The sequence below is a fragment of the Hypanus sabinus genome, chromosome 1 (assembly GCF_030144855.1).
Source record: "Hypanus sabinus isolate sHypSab1 chromosome 1, sHypSab1.hap1, whole genome shotgun sequence".
Classification (NCBI taxonomy): domain Eukaryota; kingdom Metazoa; phylum Chordata; class Chondrichthyes; order Myliobatiformes; family Dasyatidae; genus Hypanus; species Hypanus sabinus.
The window spans coordinates 137,312,992-137,325,873 of record NC_082706.1 but is presented as its reverse complement, the minus strand read 5'-3'; the positions used below and the strand labels follow the sequence as shown (position 1 = coordinate 137,325,873).

Genomic DNA, 12,882 nt, shown 5'->3' with positions numbered 1-12,882 from the left:
CTTAAAATTGTTCTTCTAGATTGAGTTCCTCTAATCAATTAATTGCTTTCCGTTGAAATAATTGCTGACAGATGAAGCTGGTTACGTTATGCATAACTCTTTACCTTATGGCATATTAACATAGCTATGTAAAGCCAACATGTGTAATATGAGTTACACAACTTGAGCAGTGGAAATGGATTTGTAATGAGAGCTGAGGGTATTTCCATACTGTAGGAATGAATATTGCTTCCAATCATGTCAGTATAATTGAGATAATTGTCAAGGGTGAGTTAACCATTGGTAATTGTTTGGAATCTGAATTCAATTTGACAATTTCTAATAATTCTTCCTGATTGATTATGGTATTTTGTAGTTTGATGCTATTGGTTCAGATTTGACTTTTGAAATAATAAAAATAATGCACTTTAGATCTTTCCCAAGAATCTTTTATTTTTCATTTCTGATCTGCAAGTTTTTTTTTATTTTCTCATCAAGTTGGATAATTATTCAGTTAAATAAAGATACAGACTTGACAGTGATGAAGATATTTCACTAGCAGATGTAAAGAATTGTTAACATGAGAAGTTTAACATTAACCTTATGTTCAAAATACATGTCATTATCTAGATGTGATTAAATCATAGTCAACAGTGAGCCTTATATCCTGATGTGGATAATAATTTGCAGCTGTTTTTCTGCACCTGTTTCCTGTGTAATAACAGAATTTGGTTGAAATGTAAAGACTAATTTGTCTCTGGCAATTTTGTGTATTGAGATGACAGGTTATGACTATTTATTGCTAATATACAATGTACTTGAAATGAAGTATTGTCATTTCATTACAGTTGACGGAAATGCAAACAGAGAGCAGCTATTACAGCCCTCAGAAAGTTAAATCCAAAGAAGTGCTTTGCTGGGAGCAAGAAGGAACTACTGTTGAGGTATTCATCAATTTTTTTGCCCAAAGTTATATCAAAGCTTCCTTTGGTGGCATTTTGTCATTGATGTATTAATTTAGCATTTTCTATATGGAAGTATTCAAGACATATTTAAATGTATTTTCTAAAATGTCTATATGAGAAAAACATCAAAATTACTTCAATAATTTTGTGGATGGACTTATATTTTATGAGCTGACAGATATGTAGAAATCTCTGTAAAAATAGCAAGTGCCAAAGAAAATCTATTGTTTCCATTAAAAGTAGGTGCAATGTTCTCAATTGGCAGTAAGATTTGTGAGAAATAGCCACGGGTGAAGTCATTATTACTCTTTGTAACATCAGACTTTCATCATATGTTGAGATAAGAGGTTGAAATCTGGCTTTGAAACTAAATCTATTATGCAAAAGTTCAAAATCATAAAGAAACTGAATTTGGATGAAACTGAATATGTTTTATTGAAATAAGTTAGAAATAAGAAATATATAAAATGATGTGACAATTGATTTTATTGAAAGTTCATACAATTCACAATTCAATGTTTAAAATATTTAGGTACATGATTAAGAATAGCCAATGGCGAGAACTTCTGTCAGTGAAAATCAGTACCACTCAATGAATGTTATTTATCATTTTACTACCTTGATCGAAAATGCTTCAAAGTATAATGAAACAAGTCCCACTGTGTGTTTAAGATGTATTCTCCTTGTTTCCTTTGGAGGAAGTCGTGCTGAAAAATATACTATTTTGGTAAATTCTAATCTTTTCCCAAGATGCCAGTAACTTTTTCCATAACCTTTGCTGATTTCTCAGTAGATCTGGTCATGTTTATTTATAATATAAAACGGCACAGCCTTTGCCCATGCCTGTGCTTGTAGGTGGTGCCGTGTGTACTCATTATAATGTAGAGTTCCAAGGAATGCTTTTCAAGAGCAAGAAATGCAATATGTGGTAACTAGGAGGAGTTAGATTCTAAATTGCGTATCATTTTTAAAGCAGCATTTTTGATATTTGCTATTAATTAATTTCCATCATCCTAATTTAGAGGAATAATAAGTTTCATATAGTCAGAATCAGGTATCAGGTTTATTATTACTAATATATTTTGTGAAATTGTTTTTTTGCGACAGCACTACAGTGCAATACATAAAATTTAATGTAAATTACAGTTAGAATTTATAAGAAATAGTGCCAAAAGAGAGCAAAATATTGAAATAGTGTTTATGGGTTAATAGACCATTCAGAAATCTGATAGCAGAGGGGAAGAAGCTGTTCCTGAAGCATTGAGAGCATGTCATCAGGTTCCTGTACCTCTGCATTGATGGTAATAGTGCAAAGAAACATATGTTAAGGGTCCTGCACGATGGATGCTGCTTTTTTGAGGCATTCGTTTTGAAAATGCCAACAATAGACCTAGTTGAGTTTACTTGAGTTTATCTGCGTTTATCTGATTCTGTGCATTGGTTCCTCCATGCCAGATGGTGATGCAACCAGTCAGAATGTTCTCCGCAGTACATTTGTAGAAATTTGCTAGAGCCTTTGGTAACGTACCAAATCTCCTAAACTCCAAATGAAGTATAGCTGCAGGCATGTCTTCTTTGTAATTGCATCAATATGATGGGCCTAGGATACTTCTTCAGCAATGTTAACACCCAGCAGCTTGAAGCTGCTCACCCTTTCCACTGCTGACCCTTCAATGAGAACTGCAGTGTATTTTCCAGATTTACCCTTACTGAGGTACAGAATCAATTTCTTGGTCTTACTGATTTTAATTAGAAGCTTGTTGTTGCAACACCACTCAACCAGCTGATCTGTCTCATACCTGTATGCCTCCTTGTCACCATCTAAGATCCTGCCAACATCAGTTCTTGTCATGGGTGAATTAGATGTGGCGTTTGAGCTGTGCCTAGCCATACAATCATCGGTGTGCTGAGAGTAGAGCATTGAGCTCAGCACATATTCTTGAGATGTGCCAGTGTTGATTGTCAGTGAGGAGGAGAGATTATTTCCAATCCACAATGACTGTTGTCTCCTGACAAGGAAGTCAAGGATCCATTTGCAGAGGGAAGTACAGAGCCAAAGGTTTTGAAGCTGGTACTGAGGGGATGATAATGATGTTGAACACTGAACTGTAATCATTAACCAGCAGCCTGACATAGGTATTGCTGTTGCCTAGGTGGTCCAAGGCTGAGTGGAGAGCCAGTGAGATTGCATCTGCTGTAGACAATGAATCAGGGTCGATAGGCTGCAAGGCCTGTTCTTAATTTGATGCCTTAGTTACTTAAGGACACTACTATTAATTATTAATGTTATGAAATATTAAGTTGAGGAGTAATTAATTTGTGGATAGTAATTCTTACTGAGAATTTTTTTTATTTCCTCATTCATATTGCATAGGGAATTTGTATCTATTTAGGTCTATTTTCATCTCATCTTAGGTCTATTTTTCTGACTAATTCATTGTGTATATGTTTTATAAAATGAAGTTAGAATCTTGATGAAGGGTCTTGGGCCAATATGTTGTCTATTTATTCCTCTTCATAGATGCTGCTTGACCTGCAGAGTTCCTCTAGCATTTTGTGTGTTTTGCTCTGGATTTTAAGCATCTGCAGAATCTTTTATGCCAGAGATGTTCTTTCTTGATTGAACATGCAGCACTTAAAATTTTAATGACAATATTTTATCGTATTTTTATCAAGGTGCTAATGATGGGAGAACCTTTCTTTGATTGCCAAATGGGTTTTGTGGGCTGCAAGGCTTTTTGCCTTAAGGGAATAATGGGTGTGAAGGATTTCGAAGACACTGCAAACAGATCTGAAATTGTAAGTAATTGAACCAAACTTTGTACTCTGGTAGCTTTTATAAAATATCTTGAAAGTATTCTTTAATGAGGTTCTTTAAAAGATGAGATCATAGCTAACCTGAAAGTACCTGATCAAACTCTGCTTCTCTCAGTGTAGATTAATCCTCTTCCTCAGCATGTTTTCCAGTAACTTTACTCACTGGCCTTTAATTACGTGACTTATCCCTGTTTACCATTTTAATAAGGTCACCATATTTGTTGTGAATTGTGTGATTAATGAACATTTGAAAATTTCGGCAATCTTTTCCCACACCAGACTTGGTTCACATCAAGCCTTGGGGATTTATCCAGTTTTAACCTCCCAAAGACATCTAATATGTCCTCCCCTTCAATAACAACTCATTCTAGATCTGTTAAATAAGTGTATAAAATCATGAGGGGTATAATAGTGTAAATGCACATATAATAGTGTGAATGCACACAGTCCTTTTTTATCCAAAGTAATGGTAATCAAAAACTCGAAGGCATAGATTTAAGACGAGAGAGGAAGATTTAAAAGATAGTTTCTTCACACATGTAGATGGAATGAGCTGCCAGAGAAAGTGATTGAATCCAGTATAATAGTACTACGTAAAAGACAATTGGATAGGCACGTGGATAGGAAAAGTTGTCGAAGGATATGGACCAATGTGAGCATGCGTGGTGAAGCTTTGATGGGTATTTTGGTTGGCTAAGAAGAGTTCTGCCTATGGTTTGTTTTTCATGGCTGTTTGGTAGGTTAATTTACCACTGTATATTACCTGGGTATGTATGTGGGTGGTAGAATCTAGGGGTAGTGTTACAAAACCCCGTAACTGGGTCACTTACCAGCAAAGTTAGAGAGGTCCGTTGAAGTCTGATGGTAATATTTTTAAACGTATTTATTGATAAGGGGGCACAAAAATAAGATTAATGCAAACATACAGGTAATATACGTCGTCAATACTAAATCTGAAGCGCAGGTATAATAATAACCAATAAGAAATAGCTCTATCGTTGTCTAGGGGATAATGTATTATCCGATGGAAAGATAACAGTCACTGTTAGTTCGTTCAAGCTGCAGCGTTTTTGGGTTTAAGAACGAGGCGGTTTAAACTTGCCCAGGTCTTTTATGATGCCAATCTGTTGAGTCAGGGGAGTGGGTTTCCCCGTTGGTAGCTAAAAGCCATTTTCCGTGGTTCTAGCCACCAGTTCCAGCAATGGAACTGAACGCACATGGCCTCCTTGAGATGAAGTCCTGCTGTTACATGGTTGCTTAACGTTTCTTCTGGTGCGTCTGAGGGGCTGTTCCTACAGACCCTCTTTTATCCTGACTCGCAGGGTCGTAGATGTCAATTAGGTTGGGGCTGTACAACCAGCCCACTTTGCCTGAGGGCCTTCACGTAGCATAGTCTTTAATCCACAACTTTGTCTTCCGGAGACAATGGCCATGTCCCATAGCTTTACATCGCCGGGGAAACGAGGCATTCTGCAAGTCTCTCTCTCATTTCCTGGGCCCCTTGACCCAACCCAACAGTGATCTTGTGATTCTCACAAAGGAGGGGGCTACAGACGTAACAGTAGTTGGTGAGAATATGGAAAGAATATGTTGAAGGAAAGAAACATTATTGGGTGAATGGGATTGTTCTGAGAGTCTGAATGGCTCTTTCTATATCGTAAGGAAAAATGGAAATATGATTAGGAACAATCAGCATGGCTTTGTCAAGGACAGGTCGTGCCTTACGGGCCTGATTGAATTTTTTGAAGGTTTGAGTAAACACATTGATAAAAGTAGAACCATAGATGTAGTGTATATGGATTTCAGCAAGGCATTTGATAAAGTAACCCATGCAAGGCTTATTGAGAAAGTAAGGAAGCATCGGATCCAAGGGGATCTTGCTTTGTGGATCCAGAATTGGCTTGCGCATAGAAGGCAAAGAGTGGTTTAAACGGGTCATATTGTGCATAGAGGTCGGTGACCAATGATGAGCCTCAGGGATCTGTTCTAGGACCCCTTCTCTTGGTGATTTTTATAAATGACCTGGATGAGGAAGTGGCGGGGTGGGTTAGTAAATTTGCTGATGACACAAAGGTTGGGGGTGTTGTGGATCATGTGGAGGGCTGTCAGAGTTTGCAGTGGGACATCGATAGGATGCATAACTGGGCTGAGAAGTGGCAGATGGAGTTCAACACAGTTAAGAGTGAGGTGGTTCATTTTGGTAGGTCATATATAACAGCAGAGTATAGCATTAGCGGTAAGACTCTTGGCAGTGTGGAGGATCAGAGGGATCTTGGGGTCTGAGTCCATAGGACACTCAAAGCTGCTATGCAGGTTGACTGTGTGGTTAAGAAGGCATACAGTGCATTGACCTTCATCAACTGTGGGATTGAGTTTAAGAGCCAAGAGGTAGTGTTACAGTTATATAGGATCCTGGTCAGACCCCACTTGGAGTTCTGTGCCCAGTTCTAGTCACCTCACTACAGGAAGGATGTGGAAACTGTAGAAAGGGTGCAGAGGAGATTTACAAGTATGTTGCCTAGATTAGGGAGCAGATCCTTACTAGAATAGGTTGAGTAAACTCGGCCTTTCCTGCTTGGAGCGGCAGAGGATGAGAGGTGACCTGATTGATGTGTATAAGATGATGAGAGTCATTGATCATGTGAATAGTCAGAGGCTTTTTCCCAGGGCTGAAATGGCTAACACAAGAGGGCACAGTTTTAATCTGCTTGGAGTTAGGTATAGACTAGGTAAGTTTTTTACGCAGAGAGTGTGTTTTACGGTGAGTATGTGTGCAGTGGGCTGCCAGTGATGTTAGTGGAGGTGGATTTGATAGGATCTTTGAAGAGTTACCTGGACAGGTACATGGAGCTTAGAAAAATAGAGGGCTATGGGTAAGCCTAGGTAATTTCTAAAGTAAGTACATGTTTGGCACAGCATTGTGGGCTGAAGGGCCTGTATTGTGCTGGAGGTTTTCTATGTTTCTATGTGTTACTCATAAGCCTGAGGTGCTAAGTGTTTGTTGTAGAGAGTCCATTTTTTGGTTTCTTTGTCAGGTTTGCAAGAAAAAATGTCTTCCTCTCAGTGGAATGCCTTTGATTCATTGTTAACTTTTCCAGTTAATAATAAAAAGAGAAAATGCTGTCAATGCTCAGCAGGTCAAGAGGATTATGTGAATAGAGAAATAAGGCTGGTGTTTGCACAATTTTTTTGTATTTATTCCATATTTCTAGCACCTGCAGTATTTGCCTTCTACCAGCCAATATCCTAAATTTTGTAAATAATATACTGCACAGCAGAACAAACTATACAGGCAGTATTTGGAAGGAGAATCTGTTTGCTATTCACTTGTATGTCTCCTGCAGGAAATTGAAAGTTTGGCTCTTGATTAACTAGGTATAAGTGGATATTAAATAACAGCATGTCATTTACTGTTATTTATAGATGAGAGGAACATTTAAAATCATATTGTATTTTTAAAGTACTATCAAGTTCTTAGGAAGTTCCTGAAGTTCTGAAGGCAAAATAATATCAATGATGATGGTAAATGATCAATACTGCCACTTCTAAACATAGCACAAAAACTGCCCTCCTCCCCCACGTTCATTGGTACTTTGCTTCAGTGTGCAGCCTGCTGATATCTAGCTTAATAGGTTGGTTTCATTGCATTAAAAATACTCAGGAAACACCATAAGTCATTATTTTTTATAAATAAGCATGAATTAAATATGTTACGAAAATCTTACTTAGCCGTTTGTGAATCAGTTCTGATTTTGTGAAGCTTACTGAAAGATATGGTTTCAGACCAGAACAATTGCCAACTTGGCAGGGCATCATTTCTGTTGCGTTTCTCATATTTTTGTCATTTTTAATATAATTTATTTCTCTCTGAAAATTGTATTGCTACTTATTTTCCAGGCACAGAGACTGCAGCAGTTGCAGGAATCTGCATTCTGCTGGAAGAACTTGGCAGGTCAAGCAGCATCCGTGGAAGGAAAGGAATTATCAATATTTTTGGTGCGGATGCAGATATGAACCCAAAACACCAACATTTCCTTTCATACCACAGATGTTGCTTGACCTGCTCAGTTTTTCCAGTAGAATGTTGCTCTTAACTTCTTGATTGTTTTCTCAAATTCTGAACTTTTGTTTGTATTATAATTTCATTTTGGATTGAAACTAATGCAACCTGTTATGGGAGGAGAGAAGGTAGCACGTTTAATGCTGCAAGCTTTGCATATTTTATATTTTATCTTTAAAAATAGATTAAAGCTCTCTTTAATCTTATTTTTTCTTCCCAAGTGTTGAGCCATTTCTGAAGTTGTTTCTTTAAGCATCTTTGGACACAGTTCTAACGTGATTTCAAATTGGTTGATGGATGAAAGATAGAGTTGGAATAAGCAGTTCACTTTTGGGTTGGACATCAGAGTACTGTATTAGTTGGTACCAGGGCCCATGCTGTTCACAGTATTATGTCTTTTCTTTCTTTCTTTCTTTTTTTTTGACAGTATTATGTCATTGATTTGGAATTGATTTAAATTAAGTGTAATTTACCATAGATCTCTGCTATTACAGAGCTATGGGTGATATGGGTTGTTGAATAGGATGCAGAGAGACTTCAAGGGAATGTAAGCAGTTTAAATGAATGGACAAGGACATGGCAGATGGAATATAATATGGACAATGTGAGGTCATTCATTTTGGTAGAAAGAAGTAAGATCATTTTTAAAGCAGTGTGAAATTAAAGGTATGGGTATGTAGTGAGACCTGGGCATCCTTGTACACAAATGGTTAAAAGTTAACTTACTTGTACAACAAGAAAATTTAAAGACAAATATCATGTTGCCTTTTATTGAAAGAGAAGTTAGCTACAGGAATAAATAACATAATTACAAAGGGCTCGAGTGAGATTGAATCTGGAATGTTGTACACATCTGTTCTGACTGTGTTTTGAAGGATATACTTTGCAATATTGGGAGTGCAGCAAAGGTTTACCAGATTGATTTCCGGTTGTATATTGTTCGAAGTGAAGTTAAGCAGGATAATTCTTTTGGGAGAATGAGTAGTAACTTTGTTGGAAATATACCTGGGGAGGGGAAGATTTCGTGTGTGTGCGTGCGTACAGGGGGGTTGGTGGAAAAAGGGCCAAGGTGAAAAGTAGAAATTATATGTTAATGTTGGGTGGTGCAGAAGTGAGAATCCCTTAAGGATGGTTGCCTGAAGTGAAAAAATAATCTTTCTTTCTTTCTCAATCTTTTTTTATTAAGTTTCGAGGTAGATAAACATAACAATGATAATGACACAAAGAGTTTGGGATTACATTAATAACGGTTAACGTATACAGAAACAGACTCCGAGTAACATCTGTAATCTAAGCCTCCCAATCTCTTAGTAACTAAACATGAAAAAGATTCAAAAAAAGTTTCTTTACAGAGAAAAAAACTCCCCCTAAACTAAAAAGAACCAAAATCAAAACAAAACAAAAGCTGGGCTGTCATGTTTCATCAGTTAAAATCATTATTTGTCATTAACTCTGCTCCTCTATACATGAACAAAAAGTTATTGAGAAGGATTCGGAAAAGGTCAGCTTACGTCATATGAAAATGTTGAATAAATGGCCTCCAAATTTCCTCAAATTTAACCGAAGGGTCGATAGTGCCACTCCTAATTTTTTCTAAGTTTAAACATGTTACAGTTTGGGAAAACTATTGAAATGTATTACGGGGATTAGAATCTTTCCTCTTAAATAAAATGGATCTTCTGGCTATTAATGTAACAAATGCACTCACATGGCAAGCTGAAGGGGATATTTGACTAGTGTCCATCACTGGTAATCCAAAAATTGCAGTAATAGGATGAGGTTGTAAATGAATACGCAAAACTACTGAAATAATATCAAAAATGTCTTTCCAATATTTTTCCAAAAGAGGGCAAGACCAGAACATATGTGTCAAGGAAGCAACCTCAGAATTACATCTGTCACAGACAGGATTTATATGGCAATAAAAATGAGCTAACTTATCCTTAGACATACGGGCCCTATGAACCACCTTAAATTCTATCAAAGTGTGTCTAGCACACATTGAAGAAGTGTTAACTAGTTGGAGAATTTTCTCTCATTTCTCTATAGGTAAAGATACCTGAAGTTCTCTTTCCCATTCATTCTTAATTTTATCAGATGTACCTAGATGTATTTTTGTAATCAGATCATAAATAATTGTTATTAAACTCTTCTGATAGGGGTTTAAACCTAAAATTTTCTTCTATAATTTCAGTTTGATGTGATTAACAGAAAAGTAGGTAAAATAACGTTCAAAAAGTTTCTAATCTGTAAATATCTAAAAAAATATGATGTAGGTAAATTATATTTCTTAGACAACTGTTCAAAAGACATGAGACAGTTATTCATGAATAAGTCACGAAAACATGTTATTCCCTTCGTTTTCCATAAAGGAAAAGCTTGATCAGTTCTGGATGGGTGGAAAAAAATTAGATATAATGGGACTTGATAGGATAAATTTATTCAATCCAAAAAATTTATGACATTGAAACCATATTTGTATTGTATGTTTAGTTATTGGATTAGTCATTTGTTTATTCAGTTCAGTAAGTGCAAAGGGAAGCGAGGCCCCTAAAATAGAAGCCACTGAGAACCCCTGTACATACTCGCACTGGAGGTTCCCCCATCATGGACATTGAATTTCATCCAGATCTTGTGTCCAGAACATTAAATATCAAATATTACTTGCCCAATAATAGAATCTTAAGTTCATCATTGCCAAACCACCATCCTTTTTTGATTACTGTAAATATTTCTTGCTTCATCTAGGATTATTATTCTGCCCTATATATATGAAGGAATTTTAGAATCAATGATATCAAAACAGGATTTAGAAATGAAAATTGGTACAGCCTGAAATAGATACAGAAATTTAGGTAAAATAATCATCTTAATAGCCTTAATTTGACCAATCAATGATAAGGACATTGGGGACCATTTAGCAATCAATTGTTTAACATGATCAATTAAGGGTAAAAAGTTAACTTTAAATAAATCCTTATGCTTCTTAGTAATTTTAACACCCAAATAAAAATAAGTAAAGTAATCAGTAATTTGTCTGACCAGTGACTGTCTATAGATTGGAACTTACATATTTAATGGAAAAAGCTCACTCTTATTAAGGTTCAATTTATAACCAGAAAAACTACTAAACTGAGCAAGTAGTGATATTATTGCAGGAATGGATTTCTCTGGGTTAGAGAGACATAGTTTCAGGTCATCTGCATATAATGATACCTTATACGTCCCATTCCCACAAATAATGTCAAATATATTGGGTGAATTATGAAGAGCAATTGCCAAGGGCTCCAAGGCAATATCAAATAATAAAGGACTTAAAGGACAGCCCTGTCTAGTACCTCGAAAAAGCCTGAAAATGGGGGATCTCTGATTATTGGTAAGTACAGAAGCCAAAGGTGTATGATATATCAATTTAATCCAAGATGTGAATTTTGGGCTAAAATGAAATTTCTCAAGCGTGTTAAATAAATATCACCATTCAACTCTATCAAATGCCTTCTCGGCATCAAGCGAAATAACACATTCTTGAGTTTTAGATGAAGAGGTATATACAATATTCATTAACCTTCTAACATTAAAATACAAATACCAATTTTTAATAAATCTTGTCTGGTCATCAGAGACAATTTGTGGCAAGACTTTTTCCAATCTAATTGCCAATATTTTGGAAATGATTTTGGAGTCCACATTCAACAAGGATATAGGTCTACATGATGCACATTCAGTGGGGTCTTTATCTTTTTTAGGAATTAAAGAAATAGATGCTTCATAAAAGGATTGTGGTAATTTACCTACAAATACGGCATCCTTTAAAAAAGGCATCATTTAAAAAAGATTTTAACAATTCTACTGTATACCCATACAAACCAGGTGCTTTACCAGAATTCATCGAAGAAATTGCCCGTGTCTTTATGACCACTCCATTAAAATCAGGGGAGCGTTGGTTTCCCCGTTGTTAGTTCGAAGTCTTTCTCGGTAGTATCAGCCACCTTCTCCCCAGGCAAAGGGGTTAGGAGCACACGTGGCGTTGAGTGGCTTCCAGCTCTCCCGGGAGAGTTGAGCGAGCAAGTTCCTCTGGTGCATCGCTAGGGTACTGCCTCCTGCAGTCCGCTTTTATCTTTACTTGCAGAGTTGTAGCTGTCCATCAAAGTAGGGGGATGCAATCTCCACCCCCACAAGGCCCGAGGGTGTTCAGGTTCATGGTAGTTGTCATGTAGCCAGGACTTGCACGTGACACAGGTGTCTCTAAGAACAAATGGTCAAAACCGTTGCATTGTCTCTCACTTCCGAGTCCCGAATTAATAGCAATCTTGCGATTCTCCGGAAGGAGGGGGCTGCTCCTGCTCCTTCGGTCCCTTAGAGCTGTGGTACCTTCATAACAATTTAAATTAGGAAGAGAAGCAAATAGATGGTTAAAGAATTCAGGATAGTTGGCATTTGGTGCATAGATATTAACCATAACAACTTTTTGGTTATAAAGTAAAGCAGTAATTGATAGAAATCTACTATTCGGGTCTGTGATTGTTTCATAGTGAACAAATGAGATCGAGGAGTCTATAAAAATAGAGTCTATAGTCATAGTCTATAGTCATACACCTTCTACCTTAGCCTGTGAGTTAGAGTGAAATTGTTATTCTTTCCAAAACTTTAAAAAACGCTGATTATTCTCCTTCCTCACATGAGTTTCCTGGGCAAAGATAATCTGAGCATTCAATCTATGAAAAACTTTAAAAATCTTCTTCCATTTAATCGGATGGTTCAAACCATTCGTACTCCATGAGACAAAGTTAGTAATATTATCCATTTTATTTGAATAAACCATATGGAATGTAAAAGGTTAACCTTACTGCATAGGAAACTTTGCATGAATCAGGAAGAGGGAAAAAGGTTTAAAGGAGAACCGGAAGTTATGACAATTCAGACATATTTGTAGCTTCAGATCAGCCCAGATGAAAAATACTAAACTAAAAATAGCCCCACCCCCCAGCCAGTCTTGAGTCTCTGCCTATACTCAGGGTGTAGAAGTTACAGCTAGGTGATCAGACTTCCTGAAGTAGGGGC

General features: G+C 36.7%; 1 protein-coding gene across 2 annotated transcripts in view; it reads left to right on the top strand.

Annotated features, from left to right (window-relative positions):
* LOC132398003 (intermembrane lipid transfer protein VPS13B-like) overlaps positions 1-12,882 on the top strand; it is a 1,044,617-nt gene that overhangs the window by 196,677 nt on the left and 835,058 nt on the right. For both annotated transcript variants that reach the window (XM_059976892.1, XM_059976883.1), the window contains exons 9-10: positions 828-923; positions 3,621-3,743. In XM_059976892.1, coding sequence (XP_059832875.1) covers positions 828-923; positions 3,621-3,743 — 219 coding nt within the window. The remainder of the gene's footprint in view (positions 1-827; positions 924-3,620; positions 3,744-12,882) is intronic.